Raw genomic sequence first — 11,958 nt, 5'->3', positions numbered from 1 at the left:
GAAAGAGTGACCACTCTTTGTGTGGTCCCTGTAGGAAGTACCCAATTCAACGCCTTCCATATCTGATTCTATTTTCCTGTCCCCAAAGTTTCTAAAGAAGCAGTGTCTCCTTCTGGTACCTGTGTGTTCTACAGGATTTTTAAGTCTAGATGATAGCCTACATACACAGTTTACCGTATAACCTCTTGGACAAAAACAATACCAGAGGCCTATGATCTCTTATTCCCCATCCCAAGCACTCTCTCCAGTATGGATGATTGGGAATCACTTTGCCTCAAGACCTATCCTGTGAAACCGGATAATGAGGGCCATCGCAGGTGGCCATCTGGCAAATCCTGCAGACTTATCATTTGTTAGGTTGCTGAGTGAGAGAACAGTATGAAAATTTGCTAGTTTGCTTTGAAAAATGTCTTTTTCTAGGAAGAACTGATAGCTGTCTGGCAACCATACAGCAGATAAAAAGATTCTAGTTATGCCATTATGATAGTATTGAAATGATTGCTTTGTTGTGAATTCTGAGATGTATCAAGCTTGACAGCTCCTCCATAGAGAATGCTTTTTCAAGTTGTCAGAAATGGGCCTTCTTGTTCTCATGGTATAGCACCAAAGACACAGTTGGAGTCTGCTAAGCACTTTGTGTGTCCTAGAGAGTAAAGAGGAAAACGGCAGCATGGAAGCAGCAATACCAGTAATAGTAGCTTCTGTGACACCAGGGCGGGGCCGAGGGACCAGTTCTCTGGGAGGGGACCCGGGCTTCTCATACTTGATGATGTAGCCAGTAATCCTGGCACGAGGCGGCTGCCATGATAACAGCAGGGAGTTGGGTGTGGTAGCCAGGAAATGCAGGTTGGATGGTGCATCAATGGCTAAAAGAAAACAAAGTTACATCTCTTTAAGGAAATGAATAACCAAGAAAAGTATTCCCACATTCTTTTCCCAGCCCTTAAAAACAGACTTGAGAGAATCTGAGAGTTCTGTAAACAGTAAAAATGATTCACTGTGATGTGGAATACAAAAGTATCAGCCTCATTTTTGTTGCTCAAGTTCACATGACTGATCACACAAACATATAAGTCAGTGGCATTTCTTCAGTAGGAAGTGTAGTTACCAGTAGAGGCGTCGATGACCACAGGGGAGCTCCGGGCATTGTCATTCAAGGTGTACAAGTGGATCTTGTAGTCAGTGCCGGGTTGTAAACCTGGGATTGGTGAAGAGATGATTTTTATCTGATCTTCATTTACTAGGAAAATTTTCAAACTCATCTGCAATTTTCATGGTTCCTCCTATCATTGCCTGTTTATACAGACCACGGAAGTGGTTCACATTTGAACAATAAATTAGAGTGTGGTATGGGTGTTAACTGCTCATGAGAAGGACATCTCAAAAGAAAGGCACAGATGCACAAAAAGACATTGGCTAAAATAAATTTTAAAATCCAAAAATGCTGTTAGAAGTGACTATCTTGGTGATAGGGGTGAGCACCTACTGACTGTGTTTTATCAGATGGTCACTGGTTGGAAACTGGAATCAGAATTTTCAATCTCAAAAAGACCTAAATTGACCCAGATATTGAACATTCTCTGACAACAGCTTTGATCTCTATGAAGTAATGTCGTTTGCTTTTTCAAATTTAATTCTGCTTTATAGTCTATGTGAGTGTTAAGGAGTAGACACTATCACTGAGTTTCTCTTTTTTTTTTTTTTTTTTTTTTTTTTTTTTTTTTGCGGTACGCGGGCCTCTCACTGCTGTGGCCTCTCCCGTTGCGGAGCACAGGCTCCGGGACGCGCAGGCTCAGCGGCCATGGCTCACGGGCCCAGTCGCTCCGCGGCATGTGGGATCTTCCCGGACGGGGGCCCGAACCCGTGTCCCCTGCATCGGCAGGCGGACTCTCAACCACTGCGCCACCAGGGAAGCCCTATCACTGAGTTTCTTTTGGCTCTCAAGCATTATGTATAATTTTTTTTCCCCCATAAGAGAGGGTTCATTGATGAAAGATCTCTGATGGATGGGACTTATGCCATTCCTCTGGCAAACATTAGACAAAACCAGGCGTTCACAGGACAAAATGGTTTGATCATGGGATGAAAATACGTTGTAAAAAATAGAGCTGGGTTATCATAAAACACTGAAGATAAATTTAATCAGTGTAAGTGGTAGAAAGACTAATAAGCTAATTTATGTTGTGAATGGCAGTTATCAAATGTGGTCAGTAGAGTGAGCTCCCGGACCTGTGATGGTGTAGCTTCTGACATCTGGCTTGATGGTTCTCTGAATTGGAGTCTGGCCATTGGCTGGGATGGCATCGACTTGGAAGCCGGTGATCGTCTCAGTCTTGGTTCTCCAGCTAATGGTGATGGTGGTCTCAGTAGCATCTGTCACACGGGCCCTTCTTGGAGGGCTGACATCTGCACAGGATGAGAGCCAGAGATTAGTGCCTGGCTGGCTCATATAGGTAAGGTTTTGATATTTTAAAACGTTTCTTTATTATATACAAATACATCAATTTCTACACATGACTAATAACGTATAGATTTTCTCCTGTGGCATCCAGAGAGAAAAAGCAGACAGTAATTAGGAAAAATGAAAATATTCACCTTGTGTACTATTTTTTTTAAGAACTGAAAAGCTTTACAAGTACTGTTAGTGGTTCCCAAGGCTGGCTTTATATATCTACAAATACCTCAGTAAGTGTTAAAACTATTGTCATTATAATATAAAATATGTGTAATAATATAAGGAAGGTATATATATAATAATGTATTGCTAGTACTTTGTCATTCTTATATAGATTCATATTTTTTCTCAACAGGTGCAACACCATCCCTATTTCATAGATGAGAAGACTTTGACACTTTATGTGATTTCTGAAAAAGAATAACTGTGGGTCATTGATATGGCAGAAAACTAGAACCCGGGCCCAGTACTGTCCAAACCTTACTGCACTGTTAGATCCAACAGAAGCCAGCGCGTCCTCCTCAAACTTAACTCTATGAAAACAAATTCTAACCAGTAGAACATAACCTAGGTGTTAGTCTTAGTTTACTGTACCAGCTCTAGCACATCATGAAGTGATTTCACGTACGTGCCAGTAGACCACTTTCTGGAGAGGCACAGAAGGCAACAGTGGTAACTGGGAAAGCAAATCAATTTCCAAACTGGGAATCATTCCATTGTTCACTTAGTGTTCTAGAAAGGCATTTGCCATTCTTTAATTTTTGTTTATCCACAACGTTTCTTGACACTAAAAATTTGATTACTCACTCTCCAGAGTCGTGACGACTCCCTGAGCTGGTCTGCTTGTCAAAGTGTCCTTAAGAGCATAGACACTCACTTCATATTTAGTGGCCACCTAGAAAGAAGGGCACAGTAAGCTTTAGCAATGTGATCTTCTGAAGCCCAGGAATTTTCACTCCAGCGTTAGAAAAAATGCAATGGTTAGAAAAGAAAAAGTAAGCTAGCAAAACCTGCAGAACTTTAAGTTCCTATATTAATTTCCTTCCTACACTGACAACATATTTAATTACATGAATTAAAAAATGCACCTGGGGTTGAGCCCAAGTAAGCCATAACTTACATATTTATGCTAAGCTGATACAAAATGAGGAAAATGGTATTAGCCTGTTTTTCTCTTTGATGATCTGACAGGTGCAAATCATGAATTTTTCTGATCATAGAGAGGCAAAGAGAATAGTCTATCTCTGAACCCTCTTTCTGTAGTTTCTCCTGGAATTGGCCTTATGTTAAGAAGTAGAACAATTTCCTAGGTTCCTGGTTCCTAGGTTCCTGGCTAGCTTTCTGCATGTACATCTAGAAGGATTAAAAATGACTTAAGGAAGGTAGGATCAGGCTGGGTTGGTAAAAACTGGAGAATATTCCTTGCAAAGGTAACAAGGCTGAGAAAAAGCATAACTAAAGTAGATTTATGCATTCAGCCTATGGATATATATTGCCCCCCCTTCACACACAATACAACATTTTAAAATAAGCAGAATACACTTAAAGAGCTATGCAACATCCAATGCTGCTCATAAAATTCCGTCCCTGATAGCTTAGGTCAACACAAAGTAATTCTACTTGATACAAAATTATGATAAATTTAATTTGACGGCAGAGGCAAAGAACACAGATTTATTATATTATATTTCCACCACCTTGAACTGTGTAAGAAATGACCTACTTCTTTAGTCCAATGAGAAAAAGAACACTCCTTACCATGAGTCCTGATACAACCACAGATGAGCTATCGGGAGCAAGGTTGATTTCTTTCATTGGTCCCGTCTTCTCCTTAGGGGTCACTCGCACTCGATATCCAGTGAGCTGAACATTGGGTGCCGTCCACTGGGCGGCCAGGCTGGTTGGTGAAACCTGAGTGAACTTCAGGTTGGTTGGTGCAGGAATGGCTGTCAGGATGGTCATTGGTTAGAGGTTATCTTACAGTAAATGGGGAAAGGGGGAAAATAAAGTGAATTCCGAAAAGTAGATAGGTTGTACTTGTTTGGTTGGGTGGGTACCCTAGTCAAGCAAAGATTCAGTACAAGAAAGGACAAAAGGGGGTGCAAAATGAAGAAAATGTTTGCTGAAAAATATGTGCTTTTTATCCAGCAATGCTCAGAATCACTGGAAGCACTTGGGTAAATGCCAAAACTCTGAGACTTAAGGTTTTAGCAGTTGGTTTTTTTTGCTTTCCCTTAATAAATTAAAGTCAAATTGGCTTATTGGCCATTAGGAGTGATCTTTCCATTTCTATGGAAAGAGAAGCAGTAGCCCCTTTCTGACAGAAATTATCTTTGGATGGAAAACCATCTCACAGAGTATTTCATTCCTCCAAAGACAGAATTATGATTTTATTCTCTTTGTTTGGACCTCATGGAAGATATCACTCCTAAATTTGAAGTCTTCTCTGTGGTGCAGCAGCAGAAGAAAATTGGCTCACAACAGAAGCAGAAAAGAGAAGCAAAGAGCAATAATATGGATTGTCACCTCCAGGGTTTATGCTGTCACGAGGAGACACCTTTAGCATTCCACTCTGCTTTAGAAATAAAGCATGAGAGGATAAAGAAGGTGGAAAGCATCTGCCCTATCAACTGTTTCCTATGTGTCTGATTCTCAATCCTTTAAGCAAATTATACACCTAGCACATGATCTCTCACCAGAGAAGGAAGGTCTTACCCACGTGTTCTCAGAATCCTGCTGCTATGAAATGGCCCAGTTTGGGTTCCTTAGGATGCCAAATTTCTTTCCTTTATATACAATGAGCATAAGTAACCACAGAGAGTCGAGGCTTAGGAAATAATCCACAATTTTCATGTTCTCTTCAAATGTCTCGCTTTATAACCTTGTAAACCAAGCTACTCCAAAATTTCCTTTTATTAGACTTTATGTAAACGTCACCTACATTTTATTGCTTATTACTATTCTTCTTTAAAGAGGGTCTTTCCTAATAGACAGGTGGATTTTTGGTGTACCCACTTGCACGGGAATCGATAGCCTGATAAAGTATAATGCATTCAGCAGGGCATAAAGCCGCTGCTCCCATGAGCACCCAGCAGTGCAATTAACGATATACCTGTGGACTGGGTTCCAATCAGGGGCTGGCTCTCCATATCATCGTGCAAGGCAACCACACTGACTGTGTACTCAGAACCCGGCCTGAGGCCTTGCAGCTCTGCAGTCTCTTCTTCACCATCAGGTGCAGGGAATAGCTCATGGATTCCATCCTCAGGGCTCGAGTAGGTCACCCTGTACCTGGAAACTTGCCCCTGTGGGCTTTCCCAAGCAATTTTGATGGAATCGACATCCACATCAGTGAATGCCAGTCCTTTAGGGCGATCAATGTCTGTTAGGCAAATTAATGGTAAGAGGTTATGTGAAAAGCAAGTTGCGAAATAAGCATTTTTATAACATGCAAAGCAGTTCTGCAGATACCATTTTTCTTTGATGAATTAAATTTCAATTAACCCACTATTAAATGGAAAATTACTTGATCCTTGCTTAAGGTTTTTTGGTTCAGAAAATATTTAATGTCGCATCACTTATTAAAACATAGGTGTACATGAGATGTGGAGATACCCTGCAAAATGTCCCCAAATGAGGATTTATTTATATTCATTTTAAGATATTCTACCAAGATTTGTTTTTGCAACGTGATGTTAGTCTCACAGACCTGGATGTTTTATACCTTGGAAATGGCAAAGTTGATTTTCAATGTTGGATTCAGATTGTTATATTCTTTCTTTAACTCCCCCCCCCCACTGAATATTGTAATGTATGCATATTTAATATAAATATAATATTTACATTAAACGTTGGTCCAGCCACAGTCTGGTCCAGCCACAGATGCTCGAAACATAATAGTTTCATGAGGCACACTTCAATCAACTTTACCATCCAGCTGTAGAAAAGAAGGTGCTAGCAAAATACTTTGTAGATTTGCTATAGGCTAATAAGATTTTGCTGAGGCGATTTGAGCAGGAGAAATTCAAAGCACAGCAACTAACTATGGTAGTTCCACAAACTTCTCTCCCTATATGTTCATTCCTTGGCACTGAGAAGGAAAAATGTTTGCAAAGAGCTCAGCTCAAGATACAAACTAGGTATCCGGACACCTAAGCACAAAATTTGACTTTGAACATGGAAAACAGGCACTGGTTACATACTGGTTACTGCTGTCTGAACCAGAGGCTGACTCTCTCCGTTTCGATTCTGAGCGTAGACACTAACCACATACTCCACTGTGGGCTGCAAGCCTTCAATTGTCATTTCTGTTTGATCTGCAAAGAGAGTGAAAAGAAAAGGCAGCATCTATGTCATTCACTATGACAACCAAGTGACTTTCAGAGTTCGGTAGTAAATGTGTGGTGGCCTGGAATTTTCATTTGCAGAATTAGCATGAAAATATGGAGGGTCACACATGGATTTCCTCTTGGACGGACACGTTCATTGCTAATACAAATTACCATACTGGAGTGAAGCCACACTGAAGGATAAGCTCTAAAATTGAATACGATGCCACCAACAATGAATGATGCTGCTCGTGAAAAAATGAAAATTAACTGGACTTTAAAATATTGCCTTAGAATCCTAATTTCACAATTATTTTATATGAAAACAAAAACAAGAGCTAAAAGAATCTTTAAAAGTCAGTTAGGCCCATCTCTGTCTTCTTAGTGTGCATGGTAAACAAAACCACAAAGATGAACCTAATAATTCAAGATGTCCACACCATCAAACACGACTACACATGTAAAAACAGAAATGCACTCATCCTAAAAATTCTACCGTGGAGGGAGCTGTTAACAGCCTTGAGCCCCGAATTCACAAATGGGGAAACTCTGACACGTGATACAAAACTGTATAGTACTTAGAGCCAGGTAGTCATTTAGTTTAAAAAGCATATTGTGCGGTCCTACTCTGTTTATCCTGATGTATGTGAGGTGCTGGCTATTCTTACCTGGACCTGCAGTCATTGTTTTCGATGGTCCTGGGCCATTTTTAGGAGTAGTGGTCACTCTGTAACCGGTAACAGGGGAACTTGAAGGCAGCCACCTGACACTAATGCTGTTGTCCTGGACATCAGTCACTTGCATCTGGGATGGTTTGTCAATTTCTACAAATAAAAAGCAGGAGAAACCAATGAAGCCCCTGTCCATGGGGACAAGACTAGACAAGTCCTCATCTCCAGTTCTGATACTGATAGAATAATCTCTTACTACTATTAATGACCCCCAGGTGTTTCTTTTGCAGAAACACAGAATTTTGGGAGGTGGTGCCTGCATCTTGATACTACTGCCTATTTTCAAGATGGCTGCTTCATTCACAAAGAAACTACATTTCCTGTAGATGTTTGCCTCCTTACCTTATTAGCTCATCTATTCAATCATTAACAAATATTTACTGAACATCCTCTGTCCCTGTCTCTATTATAGGCTCATGGAATACAACCATTAACAAAACAGACAAAAATCCTTGCCCTTGGGGTGCTTCCTTGTATATCTGGCTCAAAACTCTGTAGCTGTTGCTTCATCTTATTAAAAAAGAAAATCAATTCCACAATGAAGAAAATACTTTGGGAGAACATAGTAAAAGCTATCTGAGTAAATGAGCCTGTGTCATCCCAGAAGACGAGTCAGTACCTGTTCGGTAATCAATGGAAATGGGCTTGCTGCTTGCCGGGCTGTCCCCACGGCCAGTGACAGCATAAACAGTGATGGTGTAGTCTGCTCCAGGTTTAAGACCACTGATGGTAGCTGTAGACTTGCTCCCAGGCACAGTGAACTCCTGGACAGGGCTATTTCCTCCTGTTTGAAAAGGGATTAATTTAAAGTGTGAGGGGCTGAGAGACACTTAGGGATTGCTGAGTAACTGAATTAACGTATTGAGAGCAGCTTGTAAGTTACATATTTGCTTATTCCCTTTAAAAAAGTGCTATTAAATAGGGCCTGAACAGAAAGGTCTATTTATTAATGCATGTAGTAAGCCTTGATGAGTGTGTAAAAATTGCAGTTCATGCTATTTTAACATTCCACCTTTAACGTGTGGTAGATTAAAATTAGAAAGGGAGAGAAGGTAGTCCTCAACCCAAGGTTGCATATATTGTGGTCTTTTTTCAAAATCTTAATGGAATACATTCATGTTAAATAAAATTTTGAAAATATAGGAAAGGAAAAGGAAGATAAATACAAATCATTTATCATTTCACCACTGATAATATACTTGTGAATTTAAAATCCTCCTTCCTCAGTTCTGTTGTTCCCCTCTAGTATTATACAAACAACTTTCTATCTTGATTTTGCCACCAGTTATGTCATACATATTTCCCACATACTCTTAGAAAGAAGTCAAGGCTCCAGCGAATGGACTTGTCAAAGCTTCTTTAATTATGTATCCATTGCTGGGCTTTCGTGTTACCCATGACAGAATACTCCATCAGAGCGTTAAGTAGCACTTCACTAACGCACCTGTTTCTCCATAGGTGATCCTGTAATATCTCACTGTGACGGCCGGAGCATCCCAGCTGATCAACAGGCTAGTGGGGGTTGCAGCAATGACTTCCAGGTCCCTTGGAACATCAGAAACTAGAAAAACATGGGAAAGTTTTCACATCCGTAACTTTCAAACGATGCCCAGATCCACCTTTTGTTCATTTTCCGGATCGCTGCCTTTAGGATTCCTTCATATAATAATGTAAGTACTACTCAAACTTAGCAAAATTAAAAATTATGAACAATGCAAGTAAGGGGTGAAGGAGACAATTCAAATCGTGGTGAGATGATTAGTTCAAGTGTGTTGGAGAGTTTTCCCCTCAACTTCTTATTTTAAAAAATTTTAAAACCATGTAAAAGTGACAAAAATTATATAATGGACACCCACACTCCCTTCCCTTAGGGAAGTTGCCACATTTCCTTGTCTCCCTCTATCTTTTTGTTAATCCATTTGAGATTAAAGTACAGATATGATACTTTTCCCCTAAGTACTTAAGCATCTATCTTATAAGAACAAGCACACGATTATATTAAAATAATTTTTAAGAGAGCTTTGAAACAGAGTGTTTTCTACATTTTGAATAAAACTTCAGTTCTTAGAAATGCATAAGTACCTAACTCAGGTGGGAAATTTCTTGAGATAAAGATAAAATTATCTTCTTTAATATATTCTCATAACCATGATCTATTTTTTAAGAGATGATGACTCAGGGACTTCCCTGGTGGTCCAGTGGGTAAGACTGCACTCCCAGTGCGGGGGGACCTGGCTTTGACCCCTGGTAAAGGAACTAGATCCTGCATGCATGTCGCAACTGAGTGTTCACACGCCGCAGCTAAAAGATCCCACATGCCGCAATGAAGATCCCATGTGCCGCAGCTAAGACCCAGCACAGTCAAAATAAATAAATTAATTAAAAAAAAAAAAAAAGAGAGAGAGAGATGATGACTCAGACAACACAAAGCTACATCACAGAAGCTATCACCTGCATAGGAAAGTCCTCCGAGTTTCTTTGCAGACCAGAAAACAAGTTACCTGTTGTTTGCTGGCCAACCAAGGAAGGACTTTCCTCTTTGCCATTAAGAGCGACAATGCTGACCACATAATCTGTGCCCGGATTGAGATTGGTGAGAGTGATGGAATTCCGAGAGGGGGGCACTCGATCCTCCCGAGGTCTTCCACTCATGTGCTCAGGATGATGGCGGATCTTGTAGCCGGTGATGGTAGCTCGAGGAGCAATCCAATGGACAGTGAAAGAGTTGGCAGTGATATCAGAAAAGTCAAGGCCAGTTGGGGAATCGAGACCTGTTTTTGCCACCCAGGGAAGGAAGAGATAAAAGGGAAAAAAAAGACACCACCAACTTAGGAAGTGAGGAAGAATGTAAGGGAAAGTAACATCCATCCAGTGTTTCCATCCTTTTCCACTAACACAGTGAATTGCCATGAACCTCAGGTTATGATACACTGATTCTAAGCCACAGATAAATTTCAAAATCATAAACTGACGCTGTTCAAAATGTCCAAAAGCATTCTTTTCTTTTACTAAGTAATCCAAGTGATTTCCACATCACATTTGAAGACAGGTGTGTGAGATATTCTGGGAAATGATATTTTCAAAGGCTTCAGTGTTCAAGTATTCTATTTCTATTCTTATAAGTGTACCTCTCAAAGTAAGGCAAGATCTGCCCACTCTCAGGTTAAGTGTTTGGCTCTTAAAGAAGCTTTCTACACTCAAGAGGGAACTGCTATGTCAACAGGGTGGTAAGAATGCCAAACAAAAAACTTTCTAAAATGAAAATAAGACATCATCCTGGACAAATGACAATGCAAGTAATTCCTCATGAATTGAGAATTTTTAGTGCATTGCAGAAAAATTAACAAAAATTTAGAGTTGATCTCAATTCAAATCACTTAACCTCTCTAGGACTTCCAGCAATTTTCACTTTCGTTATAACATTTACTTACTCTATTCAATAATATACTCAAACCAAATTGAGATACCATAGCTTCTTTTTGGAAGCAAGTGGACTACAAGAAACAAATAAATGGCTATATTAAATTACACTTTTTTGAAAGGAAAAAATTAATAGAAGCACTCATACTTAAGAAGGGACATAATATTATGGGATTCTATTCACCTTCTTTTTATAGTAAATGAATATTTCATCAAGTAGAAAAAAGAGATAAACTCGTTGGCTTAGTAAAGAGGGAAAATACTTAGATGACAATGACAGTGTTGGGTAACAGCCATTAGACAGATCTGCCTAATGAGAAGGGATTTCACCACCTCTCAATAATAGAGATTATGAGATATTATTTTTGGGAGATTTTTCTTAAAAAGATAGACAACAAAGTTTCTGGACTAATTTCAGTCCTCCCTGGAATCAGAGAGTATAATCTTAGTGATTGGAAGTCAGTGTAATAGTTGAATAAGGTGTCTTAATTTCTTTTAATCTATCAATACTTTTTTAATTGAAGCGTAGTTGATTTACAATGTTGTGTTAATTTCTGCTGTACAGCAAAGTGACTCAGTTATACATATATATACATTCTCTTTTTTTATATTCTTTTCCATTATGGTTTGTCATAGGTTATTGAATATTCCCTGTGCTATACAGTAGGACCTTGTTGTTCATCCATCCTATATGTAATAGTTTGCATCTGCTAATCCCAAACTCCCAGTCCTTTCCTCCCGACCCTCCTCCCCCATGGCAACCACAATCCTGTTCTCTATGTCTGTAAGTCTGTTTTTGTTTCGTAGATATGTTCATTTGTGCCATATTTTAGATTCCACATATGTGATATCATATGGTATTTGTCTTTCTCTTTCTGAGTTACTTCACTTAGTATGATAATCTCTAGGTCCATCCATGTTGCTGCAAATGGCATTATTTTGTTCTTTTTTATAGCTGAGTAGTGTCCAGTGTGTGTGTGTGTGTGTGTGTGTGTGTACACACACACACACACACACACACACA

General features: G+C 39.6%; 1 protein-coding gene across 1 annotated transcript in view; it reads right to left on the bottom strand.

Annotated features, from left to right (window-relative positions):
* The window catches only part of FN1 (fibronectin 1), a 70,439-nt gene that overhangs the window by 12,000 nt on the left and 46,481 nt on the right, over positions 1–11,958 (bottom strand). The window contains 11 exon segments of the mRNA XM_007456408.1: positions 687–866; positions 1,109–1,198; positions 2,230–2,406; positions 3,263–3,350; positions 4,214–4,401; positions 5,568–5,837; positions 6,658–6,771; positions 7,452–7,607; positions 8,134–8,298; positions 8,959–9,075; positions 10,016–10,285. Of these exon segments, the coding sequence (XP_007456470.1) occupies positions 687–866; positions 1,109–1,198; positions 2,230–2,406; positions 3,263–3,350; positions 4,214–4,401; positions 5,568–5,837; positions 6,658–6,771; positions 7,452–7,607; positions 8,134–8,298; positions 8,959–9,075; positions 10,016–10,285 (1,815 nt within the window).

The sequence above is a fragment of the Lipotes vexillifer genome, unplaced genomic scaffold (assembly GCF_000442215.2).
Source record: "Lipotes vexillifer unplaced genomic scaffold, Lipotes_vexillifer_v1.1 scaffold1179, whole genome shotgun sequence".
NCBI lineage: Eukaryota > Metazoa > Chordata > Mammalia > Artiodactyla > Lipotidae > Lipotes > Lipotes vexillifer.
Note: the sequence above shows the minus strand (reverse complement) of the source record. Positions and strands in the feature narration are given on the sequence as shown.